Source organism: Conger conger, chromosome 10, assembly GCF_963514075.1.
Source record: "Conger conger chromosome 10, fConCon1.1, whole genome shotgun sequence".
NCBI classification, from domain to species: Eukaryota; Metazoa; Chordata; class Actinopteri; order Anguilliformes; family Congridae; genus Conger; species Conger conger.
Genome location: NC_083769.1, coordinates 11,587,523 through 11,601,944, shown reverse-complemented (window position 1 = coordinate 11,601,944; position 14,422 = coordinate 11,587,523). Strand labels below are relative to the sequence as shown.

Here is a 14,422-nt window from a genome sequence, read left to right as displayed (position 1 = left end):
GACAGTACAACTATGTATAGTAAACATACAAACAATACATAGACACATTAATGAAGTGGATAAAGAACATTTATCTTTGTTCTGACACAATCCACCTATGCCAGCCTAAGGCCTCAATGAACTCCCTTATGACATAACAAGGGTTCTAGTGCAGACAAAGGTCCAGAATATCTTGCTTGGCAGCAGCAAACCAACCCTTGGCATATGTTCTGCAGGCTAAGACACGCTCGATGGTATGGGTCTGATGGACAAGTGAACAGCTAATAGAATGGAGCGCCTGCGCTTCAGATCTAACAGCCGTGAATATATTTTTTGTAAACTATTAATGATATGTTTGAGACCAGTGATCATCTGGTTTACCAAACTTGATGAAATTTTGGATAATGAATTATCCTATAAGTATTTGGATGGCACGTCTGCCTAAGAATTCAGGAACTAAATTATCGAGCTGTGCCTGTAGCCATGCATACTACTATATTGCAGTATATCGCATGCAGAACAGAATACTGGGACGGTTAAAACTAACATATACCAAACACAAGATGTACAGTGCAGCTCTTTGCTTCAAAATATAAACATTTATGCAGGATGAATGTCTGCACAAATCCATACGTCCAATCAAAGAATTAAAAACAATAAAAATATACACATTTATGCAGGGTGAATATCTGCATAAATCCATACGTCAAATTAAAGAATGATTAAAAACAATAAAAATATACACATTTATGCAGGGTGAATGTCTGCATAAATCTGTAATTAAATTAAAGAATTAATCAAAAACAATAAAAATATATACATTTATGCAGGGTGAATGTCTGCATAAATCTGCAATAGAATTAAATAATTAATCAAAAACAATAAAAATATACACATTTATGCAGGGTGAATGTCTGCATAAATCTGTAATCAAATTAAAGAATTGATCAAAAACAACATCAAAACAAAACAATTCATACACTCTCTCAAGATAAACCATTGAGAGTGCAGGTTCACTGCTCTTACAACAAGAAACACCACACGTGACAAACACTTAGGGAAGGAGAGACAAGAAGCACAAAGGGAGCAGTGAGAGCTGTGAGGGGGGGCAGTGAGGAACTGAGAAGTTTGAAACTGTGGGGGGAGTAGAATGACCCATAAATCAGTCCTTGCCAGAAAATGACCCCCCTTGTTAGGTTTTATGCCCAGAGATGTAAATAAGAGGAGGAATTGCTTCTTCTCTTTTACTCTGAAATTTGCTTAAACATTTTTCATTTGGAACACCTTCCAAAATATAAGCCAATTCAGTGTTACTGGGCTATAAAGACCTCTCCTGTTGTAAACACCTCACCGTATAGGTACAGATGCCACAGGTCACTGTAAATCAGTGAAAACTTTAAAGGGTTTATTTCATGGCATTAACTAGTTTATCTAAGGTCTAGAAAATATTCTAATATATATCTTTTGTGTTAGTGGGAGAAACCACACAAACATACAATTAGATTTAGGTACACACATGCTTCAGTTACTCTAACTGGCATCCAAGTAAGTATATTAGTATTATTAACTAACAATTCTTAAATGACATGCACAGACATGCAGTATACCATATATAACAATATAAATCCTCAGCATTCACAGTGGAGCAGCTAGAGCACACAAAGTGAAGCAGAGGAAACTAATAAGATGCACTAAGTTGCACTATACATTTTGGCTATGCCTGAATTATTTAATTTATCCTAATAGGATAAATGATGTAATCCGGGAATTCATCCTTTTTATTTAAGAATGTATCCCTACCAGGGCAAAGTTGATTTGACATTTATTACAGAACAGTTGTTATATTTAACTATCCACATGCCTATAACAAATGCTTTCCAAACTATCGCCTATGTATTTAATTATAAGTATACAACTGTTGCCAATACAGGTAGCACATGCCAGAGGACTCAGTTTCCAGCAGCTCAGAAAGACAGAAATTCTGTGAGGCGACACCCGACCCCCGTCTCAGAGGTCTAGACATAGGCACCACGTGCAGAATATTCCCCAACCTTGTAGCAGCGCATCAGAGGGGTGGAGACTTATATCTGCTGTGGCACCCAGCGGCCCTATGACGTAACATCGGGCCTAGTATACAGAGATATCGCAACCACTGATACAGGCCTCAATCACTGAGACTTAAAACTGCTGCTCCCTACGGACGGATACCCGATAGTCTCAAGTCTTGTTATAAACACCATACTTGTTATAACCACCACAATCAAAGGGCTTGAGACGTATACCCGCCGTGGAACACAGACAGCCTGGGTTCAGTATCAGCACTCTCCAGACTCTGTTTCGAGGTCTGGAACCTAGAACGTAGGCTATGCCTCTGACTCAGCACTCAGTTGTGACTTATAACGATTTATGCAATTATAATGGAGAAACTTGCCACCTTTAACAGAGCTCAAGCTTACTCCAAAATTAATATTATATATGCGCATCCTAACAGTCCGCACACATATAGGTATTATTAATCACCTTTCAAAGCTTACCAGCTCATAAACCACTCATCTCTACATACAGATCTAAACACTTTTACCTTCTCTGTGAAATGCTTGTTTGCAAACATGTTGCTACCGGAGCCTACTTGCTCTCTAAGCTAATAGCCACAGCAACATAGCGCCGTTACAAAACATGCACATCAACATTTCTCTCTCTTTACCTTCTCCAATAATGACGTTACATACCCTGAGAGGTAGTAACCTGCAAATATGACTGGATTATACGGTCCCAGCCCTGTATAGGATATGTCGATTCCCGAAACAGTGTACATGCAGTAAAATAACACAACTCTCCCAAACATATGCCGATATGAAAGAAATTATGCTACTCACCACACCAAGGACAGCAAAACCAGATGGAAGAAAAACCACACACCCGCGGTAACGGGTATCATGCCGGAATGCAACAACACCACCAGAAGGAGCAAACTTCAGACACCTCACCCATTGTAAGCCTCAGCAGACGAATCTCACATGGATGAAAGCTGTTCAAGTCGAGCTTACCAACTGTAAAACTCCAGATTCCACACACAGGCATGAAATTTGATCACATCGACAGACAAATCTTAAATGAATGAAAATTTGATCACGTAATGAAATTTGATCACGTCGAACAAATCAGATATGAATGAAAATTTGATCACGTCGGGGTCACCAACTGTAAAACCCCACAGCTAACCCAATGACGGAATTTAGCGGGGGCCGAAGGGGGATTTGCGTGCTTCTCCTTTTGGCGTTGCTGGGAGAACATTAGTTGGGTTAATTATTATCCTCCGTACAAGAACAGAGCACAATTATGTTTAAGAATATACTGGGTCCGTTGCCATGGGTCGGATATGGATTGACCTGCCCCATATCCCGCTTATAGCTGGCCAGAAACGGATCAGTACAATTCTTAATATTCTCCGTTCTCAAACGGGGCCGTATTGTACGCTTAGTGGTTACTATAGTTTTACTCGTTTATCTGACTCCATTTTAAATATAATTTAGAAATTTGGGTTTGCAATTTACGCGGACCTCGGGAGTGATTATATTCAACTTGTACCTGCGCCACCATTACTCAATAGATGCTCCCAGGATTAGCATTACTGCTGAAATCTCAGTTCGGTGGAGAACTCAGAGGCTGAGGGTCCAATCAACACAATACATGCAAACCTGCCATGATATTTGCGAGCCCAGGTCGGCGTAGCATTGTCTGGGCTCCTTAGAGCTAATTTGGTAGGAACCGGCGTCATAACGCCCAAGGGTTCCCTTCGCACCAGATTACAAGAGCCTTGCGTCGCCCGACCCTTTAAGGGACAGAAATTGCTGGCCTCACAACTTAGAACTATCACAGGTGTACCGCCCCGCCGATCGGTCGGTCTTTTGGCCACCATTTCCCCCTGAGTATTTCAGTTGTAATTTAGGCTGAAAAGGTACAAGATGAATTAGAGTCATGGAGATCACGCAAGTTACAAGCAAAATAGTTTATTCGCAGACAGGTAGGTTATTAGCTTTAGAATATCACAATCAAGTATAAAATACACAAATTAAGAATAGAAATAGAGTAAATAATCATACCTAGCCTGCTTGGACTACACACAAACACAGAGTATAGAATATGCCGTATGGAAAGTCGAATACGATCTTCATGATACTTACATACATACATACATACATACATACCCAAGACATGTTGTGTGGGAAGTCGAATACGATCTTCCCAGATTGGTCTGTCTCCCTTGCTTTTATGCCAAATCATACGTTTGGAACCAGGCGGCAGTGCCATAAATCAACCCGGAGGGGTGGTCAAATCTGGAATTTAGACCCCCACCGTTGGGGGTTGTTGAGTAGGGAAAATGAGATGATTACCAGGAGAGGACGTGTAGGTTTTCCCTTGGGATACTGAAACTATAGTTTATTAAATTCCATTTGGTATGAAATGTATCTCATCCGATTCCTTGATTTTATCAGATCACATCCATACCAAACAGATTACCCTTAAGTTTTATTATGTTGCAGTTATCATGAAACTTCCCTCCTGATTATCCATTTTACATGCAATTCCTGTTACCATTACATAAGACTTAATGCAATAATACAAGGATCACATGGGCAATGTTTTCAAGGTGTTACCGGGTCTATTTACTATCTTAATAGCAGTTCTGAATATTTAATCTAAGAGAGCAGTCACCGGTGTAATGACAGCAGTGCCCAAATGAGGGCACTGTGGCATTGTCCGGAGTCTTCCCCCTTGGAAGTGACCAGGTATGGGGTCACAGGGAGGTCACCAATGTTCGGGAGGATTCTTTTCCCATGACCCAACTGGCCTTGGACCACTCATACATCTTAACTCCCCAACAGGTAGTCTAAACAACATTGGAACCCCGGCTCTCAGGCCCCTCACACATGGCAGCCCTTCCTGACCTTAACCACCATGCTACAGGCCGCCCCATCATATCTATGAATGTTGTAGTTGGGAGTTTTCATGATAACTGCATTATGCTGTAAATATGTCTTTGTGCCTCTCATGGTAATATACCTTTGGGATAAACCTGATTTGGGTGAATGAAAGGAAAGGAGACATCCCAGACTGTTTGGTTTCTTCTCCTTATCTCCAAACCGTAAAAGTGAGTCACCCATCTATAATTTACAGCCAGGCCCACTAGGCAGGGGGCTAAAACACATGGCTTCTACAGAGACAGCTCTTGCCCAGTTTCCCCTCGGCTCCTGAATGGTTGTGATATCAAAGGTAGACTGTTACAAAAACTAGACCATTACACCAGTCGCACTGAACCAATCAGAATAACACCAAACATCACTATATTCTGACCTGGGATTATCATGAAACATCTTTATACCATATCCAGTACTCCTGTACTCAAATCCTGTAGGAATGTGAGAAAAGGGGGGCCTCCAGGGCCCAAGAAGGCGCCTCTAAGAATCCTTCTCTAGCTCTCCCCCACAGGCATGCGTGCCAACGGTGGGGGCTAACAATGTATGCTCCAGGAGAGGGAAGTCAGCAAGCTGACCAGCGCATGAGACCAAATGTTACTTATGACTGGCTTACATATGTTTGCCCAAACTTGGCCAATAACAAAGAAAGCAATAAAAAAAGAACAGCATTTGTTTGAAAATATATGAGCGTCATTGATGGTTGCTTCAAAATGTAGCTGCCCACGGTCTGGTCAGTTTTTTTAGAGTTTCTTCCACTTTATTTGTTTAAGCTTAAGTTGGAAATTGCATTGTTCAAACTTCCTGGGGGGAGGACTCCGAGAACCACATTGAGGTGATTCTTAAAGCAGTATGCAGTGAACTACAGCAAGCTTCAAGCTGTTTTTATGCCAGCAATATGCAAACTCATAACATTGACGATTAACTCTCTAATGCTAATGTGAGGCTATGCATACGATTGGATTACCCATGTATTCTTCATATAAAATGAATGTACACATACAACTTCTAGAGACATGGATTTGCTGTACATGGAGAAACATGTATTTTATTGATTTAAAGCACAAATACCTGACTCTTTTTTCATTGATCAAAACAACATTGTTTATACACAGGGCTCATTTGAGCTGGGTTTCAAGTCCAATGTGTGTTTATCCAGTATGGAAAAAATGACATCAAAGGTATTTGCACGACAGCGACAGTATGCTAAATTTCTACATTCTATTAAAATACTCATCTGAGAAAAAAGATGAATAACATCTTTCATTATAGCAAGGTAAATAAACTTGTTTTGAAAATGAAAATGGGAGCACATACAGTGTGGGAGCAAAATATGAAACAATATGTAGTTAATATTGTTACACTGTCTACCCTCCAGTAACAGAAGTTGCCCAAGACATGAAACCCCCCATCATTCTCCCCTCAATGGAAATTCATGCAAAAGCTAATTGAACGCGATGTTTTCAAATTACAATATTTAGAATCTAATTAATACAATGCCAGATATTACATTTAGCTCTCAAGCCCCTACGATGCACATAATTATATACGTTCTAGCAGATCTACTTTTAATAAGTGATACATATGTCTTGTAATATTTAGCAAAGCTAGAAAAACCGCAATGTGTGGTCAGGCATCTGCAGTTTGTTCTGCCATTTCCTCTTCACTGTGCACCATGTCCTGGCCTGACACTCTTCTCCGGAAGGCGAGTCTGACAATGACTGACAGAAAGAGGAGGACCGCCACAGCCACACAGATGCGAACAACATTCTCCACAGCACGGTGAACTGAGGGACCAAAAAACAAAGAAGTCACGGCCTGAAAGATGTCAAGGGCTACCGTAATACAAACTGGATGCATTTCACAACTTTTCAACAAATTTTAGTCTGCATGGACATGCATTTCATGATTATTGTTGCTATTTTGTGACTCCGTTACTGTATATATCATCGGAGTCAACAAAATGATAATGATATAGGTTGACCAGCTGCCAGTTACAACTGAGACCAGGTTTTTGAAAATCTCAAATGGATACTCGTATTCTCTGTGGATTTCAATTACTTTCTTTCTCATTTGTTCCTGAATTTCTTTAGATCTCGGCATGATGTCTAGCTTTTGAGGATCATTTGGTCTACTTCACTTTGTCAGGCAGGTCCTATTTAAGTGATTTCTTGATTGAGAACAGGTATGGCAGTAATCAGGCCTGGGTGTGGCTAGAGAAATTGAACTCAGGTTTGATAAACCACAGTTAAGTTATGTTTTAACAGGGGGGGCAATCACTTTTTCACACAGGGCCATGTAGGTTTGGATTTTTTTTCTCCCTTACTAATAAAAACCTTCATTTAAAAACTGCATTTTGTGTTTACTTATGTTGTCTGACTAATATTTAAATTTGTTTGATGATCTGAAACATTTAAGTGTGACAAACATGCAAAAATAAAAAAAGAAAAGAAAAAAAGAAATCAGGAGATCTGTGCTCCGTCTCTGTACCATATGTACTTCCAGTTGGCTGAGGTTCCCTGAAGCTCACACCTCATTGTTAGACTGCCTTCAGTGATGATCAAGAAGATCTCCAGCCATCCATTATCCAGGGTCACTACTGCCTGAGGCTGAGCTGCAAGATCCCATAATGCTTATCTATGAAAACCAATATCCTTAATTGAGTCTGAAATCCACTAACCTTATGTGACAAGGCGAGCTAGACTCGCTGTTGTCCCTAATAGTGCAGTAATTGAGGTGGGGGGAGTGGCACCGGCAGGATCTCACCCGATGAACCAATCTCTTGGCTCCCTACTTTTTAAATGTTTTTCCTTCCTCTCCCTGTGATCTCTCTGATCGATTTCCTGTTTCCTGTCTCGTCCTCTTCTCTCATGTCTGCCTGCCTTACCACTAGAGGTAAGAAAACATCTATTCTGTTTCCCCCCTGATAATATTGCATGGGTTAGGAACACCGCAGACTAACGCAATGCTTTGGTGCAGCTTGCTGTCCTTTGTCTGCTGGGTAATTCGTCGGGATTTAGCTGTGTCCCCTGATTTCGGTAGGTGGGCTATATTTTTATAGCTGTAATTACTTGGCATTCATCGACAGTAACGTTATATTCTCTTCTAATTCATTCATTAAGATGCATCTGTTTGCGGAGTCTCCTCCTGTATGTTCCGATTGGATTTTAACTATAAAATACCAGATAAACAGTGACTCTTTCTTCACTTTGTAGGTGCAACAGTCACTGCTGTTTTGCCTCGGTGCTGTTTTGTTTGAAGTTTGTTTGGTTGCGCTTGTCAGGCAGGCGGAACCCTGTCGGGCACGTTCGCTAGTGTCCCGTGTTGCACGGCTATAGGCTAGTTGTTGGCCGGACGACCTAAGGTGCGTGCGCGCGTAGCGGCTGGTGCGCGTGGTGTGTAGCCTATATTACACCTCCGTGCCTTGAGTCTTCTTGGCGTGGCTTCAAAACCATGTACCGTAGACCTACCTGTGTTAAGTCCAGAAAATGACTTGCCATCTTAAACTACAGTCTATTTCCAATCCATTTTTGAGAGATTATAAAACTACAAAATTGTGACCCGTTCTATCATACATTCTTTCATGATCTGTATGTCTTTGTCAAGAATAAATGTTCAGAGTTAAGAGAGTTTTAAAGAGTTGAAACATAAGATGACAAGTTATAGCCATGGAGTTTTGTTCACCGTTGAAGCCTTTTTTCTCGAAAACATGGATTGGTGGCACGCAAATTGCAACGGGACAAATCCCTTGATATCCCGAGAAGAGAACTTTGGAATCGTTAGAAAGTTTGCATTCTCTTTTCTAAAACTGAAAATACATTTTGGGGTCAATGTGACTTTGGTAGAGCAGTCACATTGTTAATCAATTCAACATTTTGTTATGCCTGTAAATCTTGAGTCAAAAGTCTAAAGGATTATTAATCACAAAACAATATGTTTTAAGTGAAATATTAGCATTTGCCGAAAGCCTCAAAAGACAGGAAATTAAATTGATCTGTCCTAGAGCTAACATCAACTTGTTCTCCATCAAGGTGTATCAGCACAGATCTCTGACAAATGATATAGCCCTGTAGTTTATGTTCACTTTGTGCAGAACAAGAATCATGTATACCCATTTTAGTTTTTAAATGCAGAAAGTCCTTGGGTATGTGTAGCTTAATTTGGGATACATCCACGGCAATAAAATTTACACATTACCTGCTACAGTCATGTACAGTCACTGAGCACTTTATTAGGTAGACCTGTAAATATTCCTTGATAAAGCAAATATTTAATCTGGATCTAAGTGAAATGGAATCTAAGTCATTTTCATTGTGGAATGATTGTTGGTTCCAGACAGGGTGGTTTGAATAAAGTGCTCACTGAGTGTATTTTTTTTTTTTTGACAATGGTATCAAGGACTTGGCGGAGGGTGGAGTTTTATTGGCCTGCTTTGCCAATAAGAGGCTGATAAGAATCTGAATTGTTATTGTCGCTAGCAGAGAGTCTTTTCAACAATCTAGCGGTTTTATTATATCACTGTTTTTTTTACGATATAAATATGAATGGGACAATAATTTCAGACATCGATGTCATATGTTCTGTACATGTACTTTTTGTTTACAATTGATTGGTATTCATCAGACACTTGTGATTCCAAAAAAATGCTGTGTCTACACCTGTTAAATCTTGTGGAATTTGTTTGGTTGGTTCCGATCATAAATTTGCACACGGATTTCTGAAATTATTGATGAATGAGGACATAATGCAACAGAAATCAGCTGTGAATACGAAAACAGAAACCTGCATCACAGCACATGGCAGCAGCTGTGACAGCTCCACCAGCTCCAATACAGCCACCAGGTTTGGGGCAGGAGAATGGCTGGCAGAGTGTATGAAGGGAAAAGCCAAAAGCGAGGCTCCCGGGAGGCTCCCCATCTTCTTTTTCTTATGTTTTCTTTAACGGTGGTTATATGTGGCTAAAGGTGCATTACCGCCACCCACTGAGCTGCAGTGTGGACTGGAGAGGCTTACAGACTACTTGAAATAAAATATCTCTGTTGAGGAAAAATTGATCATATTTACCTTGTACATTCAATGTAGCAGAGCTGCTCATCAGAGAGTATACAGCAGCTCTCTGAAGCTTTCCTCTGCAGGTGTAGAGTCCAGTATGTGACTGATCAGCAGAGAGGATTGTGTATGTGTCTCCATTTACACTGCTGGAGTCAGCCTCGTCTACAGGAAGCTCCTGTCCATCTCTGTACCATTCATATATCCACTCTGTAGAGCTGCCCTGAATTACACACCTCAGAGTCACTGTTTCATTGGTGAAGACCTCTGTCCATCCAGACTGCACTGTCAGCTGTGTTTGAGGTATACCTGCAAATCAATACAACAGTTTCTAAAAATAAAATTAAAGCATCATATACACTGTCTTTGTATTTTTTAAATTATTAACGCACATCGATCAAATCCACATTCTTATATTGTAATAGTTTTCACCAGATATGTCAAAAGCCAGAGGATCACTGTAGTCTGAGTAAAAAGGGTTTCTTCCTCTTGCAGCTCTACACCAGTACTCTAGACTGTGGGCCAGAGCAGCAGGGCTGATGGTGTAACTGGACCCTTCAGACCTGCTGTTTTCAGTGTTGGGCAGAGCTGTTCTCCGTCTGTCTTTGTACCAGAAATACTCCCAGCCAGCAGGATCTCCCTTAAACCCACAGTTCAGGGTGACATTCTCTCCTGTGTACATCTCTCCGCTGGGGGCATTCTGGGTAATAACAGGCTTAGGCTTTCCTTCTGATAAAAGTAAACGTGCTAAGTTTTAATTTCTGCATTTATACATACAAGATCATATGCTTAAAGACAGGAGAAAAACTCACCAGACACATTTAACACAAGTGATCCAGGGAAAGACTGGATAACAGGATTTTGTCCTCGTTCACCCTGACAGAAATATTCTCCACTGTCTGACTCTCTCACAGAGTGCAGGATGTGCCTTTGTTGGCTTTCAGTACTGTGGGCTGTGAGACGCTCCAATGTTATCTTGGTTTTTCTCATCCATGAATATCTCCAGCCAGACCCTTTGCTGATGTCACAAGTCAAGGTAACGGTTTCTCCTGTGAACATCACTGAGGCTGGGGGATCTGTGACTATGACAGCCTGAGGACGAGTAGCTGAAATGCACATGGGAATACAGAACGGATTTTGTTTCATAATTTAATTTCATATTGTTTTATGGAGCAAAAAATAAAAACATGAAACACTAGTTGAGGAGACTAGTTTTCAATTGCACAACTTACCAGATGCTATTATGTCATATGAGAGATCATATGCTTAAAGACAGGAGAAAAACTCACCAGACACATTTAACACAACGGTTTCTCCTGTGAACATCACTGAGGCTGGGGGATCTGTTACTATGGCAGCCTGAGGACGAGTAGCTGAAATGCACATGAGAATACAGAATGGATTTTGTTTCATATTTTAATTTCCTATGGTTTTTTTTTACAGCACTGGAGAGCTGGCTAATGCTAGCACTCTAGCTATTCAATTCATTAATTCAAGTTCTGGCCCCTCCCTCAACCTAGTACACTTGAGCGAACTTTCAACTGAGTCGCTCACAGTGAAAACACTGGGTAAGATATTCACAAAGTAAACTGGAAATGATGTAATGATGGGCAGAGAGGGGCACTGAAGATAAGTTTCTCTATTTTTATTCACCTTGTGGGTGCCAAAATGTGAATGAGCGGGGTTGGAGGACCAAACGCAACCCAGCTGGATTCTAAAAGTTAACCACAAGACGTGAGATTACCACTGATATTTTCTGGGGACATCCCTAGAGACAAGTGATGTACCCCAGAGGAGGAAGGGGGGAAACATAAAAGGGAGTAAATAACTCTCCGGCCATTAGCCAACCAATAAAACAACCTATGAAAAAGGTTGAGAAGTCTAATCTGACTCGAGCAAGGAAATAACAGATGGCAGAGAATCTCAACCTCATGCCCTACATATTATGGTGATAGTCAAAGATGATACGAGTAATAACTAGGTACAGGAACAGCGCCAGGGAGAACACTACACAGCCTCCCAACTGCAATATAGCCTACCTAGAACCGGGAACGGCAAAGTGATAACAAAACACAAACAAGACATCCGTCTCTAACACCCTTGACAAAACAGGATGATGTATACATAGGCAAGAAGTACAGTACTCTGCAGAAGTCTTAGGCACCCCAGACGTTATTATATAAATGTTTATTTTTTTGTGTGTTAGTATAAAAGAACACATTTGAGATTTCCAAATATTCATTTTCCAAAAGATTTCATTTTACAGAGACATTTTTGTATTTACTTTAAGCAATTGACTATTTTTACATAAAAACTTGATCAAGGCTGTCTGAGATCAGAAGCAAGGAGCCAACCAAAGTTTGCAGAAGAACTGTGGCAAGTTCTCCAGCATGCTTGGAACAACCTCCCTGCTGATTGTTTAATACAACAGCAGGACAGTGTTGGCTATCTCAGAGAAGTGATGCAGTTTTAATACCGAAGGGTGGTCACCAAAAATATTAAATTGATTCAGTTTTTAATTATTCTGCCAAATTATAAAAAATGTAATGTCAAATGTATAGTATGTCTATGAAGGACCATTCATTATTTATTTTGTTCAGAATGTTAAAAAAGTGCCTAAGACTTTTGCACAGTACTGTATTCACAAACAGTGACAGGGTCACTGGGGTCTCAGACACAGAACCCCAGATATCAGGATCTCCCCCAAACCCACAGTTCAGGGTGACATTCTCTCCTGTGTACATCTCTCCGCTGGGGGAAGTCTGGGTAATAACAGGCTTTGGCTTTCCCCCTGATGAAAGTAAACATGTGCTTAGTCTTAATTTCTTAGCATTTATAAATATAGACAGGCTTCATCACATACAAGATCATATGGTTAAGGAGAATATCTCCAGGAGAAAAACTCACCAGACACATTTAACGCAAGTGATCCAGCGATAGACTGGATAACAGGGTTTTGTCCTCGTTCACCCTGACAGAAATATTCTCCACTGTCTGACTCTCTCACAGAGTGCAGGATGTGCCTTTGTTTGCTTTCAGTACTGTGGGCCGTGAGACGCTCCAATGTTATCTTGGTTTTTCTCATCCATGAATATCTCCAGCCAGACCCTTTGCTGATGTCACAAGTCAAGGTAACGGTTTCTCCTGTGAACATCACTGAGGCTGGGGGATCTGTGACTATGACAGCCTGAGGACGAGTAGCTGAAATGCACATGGGAATTACATAATTTAATTTCATATTGTTTTATGGAGCAAAAAATAAAAACATGAAACACTAGTTGAGGGGATTAGTTTTCAATTACACAACTTACCAGATGCTATTATGTTATGAAAGTTACTGGAAACTTGGTCATTCCCTTTTACAGCTACACACTGATACATTCCACTCTCTCTCTCTGTCACAGCATCCAGGACCAACACAGAGCCATCACCACTGGAGCCTGGAAGTTGTGTTTGGCCCCCCTGTCTGTGTCTGGTCCAGTAAAATGTCCACCCCTCAGATCCAATAACCTGACAGGTGAGAGTAATCGTCTCTCCTGGGAACACAGCTGACGATGGAGGATTAGCTGTCAGATGAACCACCGGAATGGACTGTGCAGCTGAACAAGTTATAACAGAATGAAACAAGTGTTTAACAATGAAGAGTTTGCTTTAATACATAGTATCAATGAAAATACACATTCTAAGCTTAATTTAACTTCAACATTTTCTAATATTCCTCATAACTTTAATTCCTTATATTGCAACACTTCCAGTCTGTCAGAAAGCATGTATTTTGCAACATTTGCTGTGTGTGTGTTCCAGAAAACAAATGTATGGTAGTTATGTCCCTGCCAAAGCATAGATTGAAGGATTCTAATATCTATACCTGTCTGTTCACCAAAAAACAGCAATGCTGTTGCATCTGAAACAGAGAGAAAGCAATTTCCATGTCTGTTCCAGTGTGAATAAAAGTTGACATGAAATTAGTTTTTTATTTTCTTAATGAAAACACAAATACATTTTTGTTGAGTGGATTTTCATGAAACAGTACATTTTCCATTTTTGAGTAGCTAAATGTTCTTGATAGTTTCACTCCCTACATTTTTCATGTAATGTTTTAAATTGATTAACTCCAAATGTTGGAGTATGAACCAAATGTATGATTGTCACAAGAGACAGTTATGAGTTTGAAAATACATGTAAAAAAAATAATATATATAGATATAAACAATGCACTTCTTTTACAATATTGTTCAGTGAAATTAAATAAAAATGAAAGCAGTCACAAATATACACTGTGTCATTTATGTCCAAAGCAATATTATGAATGTATTCAGGTTTTCCACAACATAGCCGTTTTTGTAATGTCCCACATATTACATATTATGCCTTTTAATCATCATTCTCATTTTATCATAACAAATCATTATTGCTTG

The 14,422-nt window shown here is 40.1% G+C and overlaps 1 protein-coding gene across 1 annotated transcript; it reads right to left on the bottom strand.

Moving 5' to 3' along the window:
- Nucleotides 1-10,319: 10,319 nt before the first annotated feature.
- LOC133138080 (Fc receptor-like protein 3) lies at nucleotides 10,320-13,354 on the bottom strand. The gene is made up of 6 exons (XM_061256528.1): nucleotides 13,316-13,354; nucleotides 12,912-13,205; nucleotides 12,718-12,795; nucleotides 11,294-11,377; nucleotides 10,817-11,110; nucleotides 10,320-10,733 (listed from the first exon to the last, which is right to left on the bottom strand). The coding sequence occupies exons 2-6, from the start codon at nucleotides 13,156-13,158 to the stop codon at nucleotides 10,402-10,404; spliced, it is 1,035 nt and encodes a 344-aa protein (XP_061112512.1). The 5' UTR covers nucleotides 13,159-13,205; nucleotides 13,316-13,354; the 3' UTR covers nucleotides 10,320-10,401.
- Nucleotides 13,355-14,422: the final 1,068 nt, after the last annotated feature.

What these genes read in the sequence shown, in the direction of transcription:
- LOC133138080 (XM_061256528.1), bottom strand. Translation starts at nt 13,158, where the DNA reads ATGTTCACAGGAGAAACCGTTACCTTGACTTGTGACATCAGCAAAGGG. An exon ending in ACTTGCGTTAAATGTGTCTG is followed by an intron (nt 12,796 to 12,911) that starts GTGAGTTTTTCT and finishes TACTTTCATCAG; the next exon opens with GGGGAAAGCCAAAGCCTGTT. An exon ending in AGAGAATGTCACCCTGAACT is followed by an intron (nt 11,378 to 12,717) that starts GTGGGTTTGGGG and finishes TGTGCATTTCAG; the next exon opens with CTACTCGTCCTCAGGCTGCC.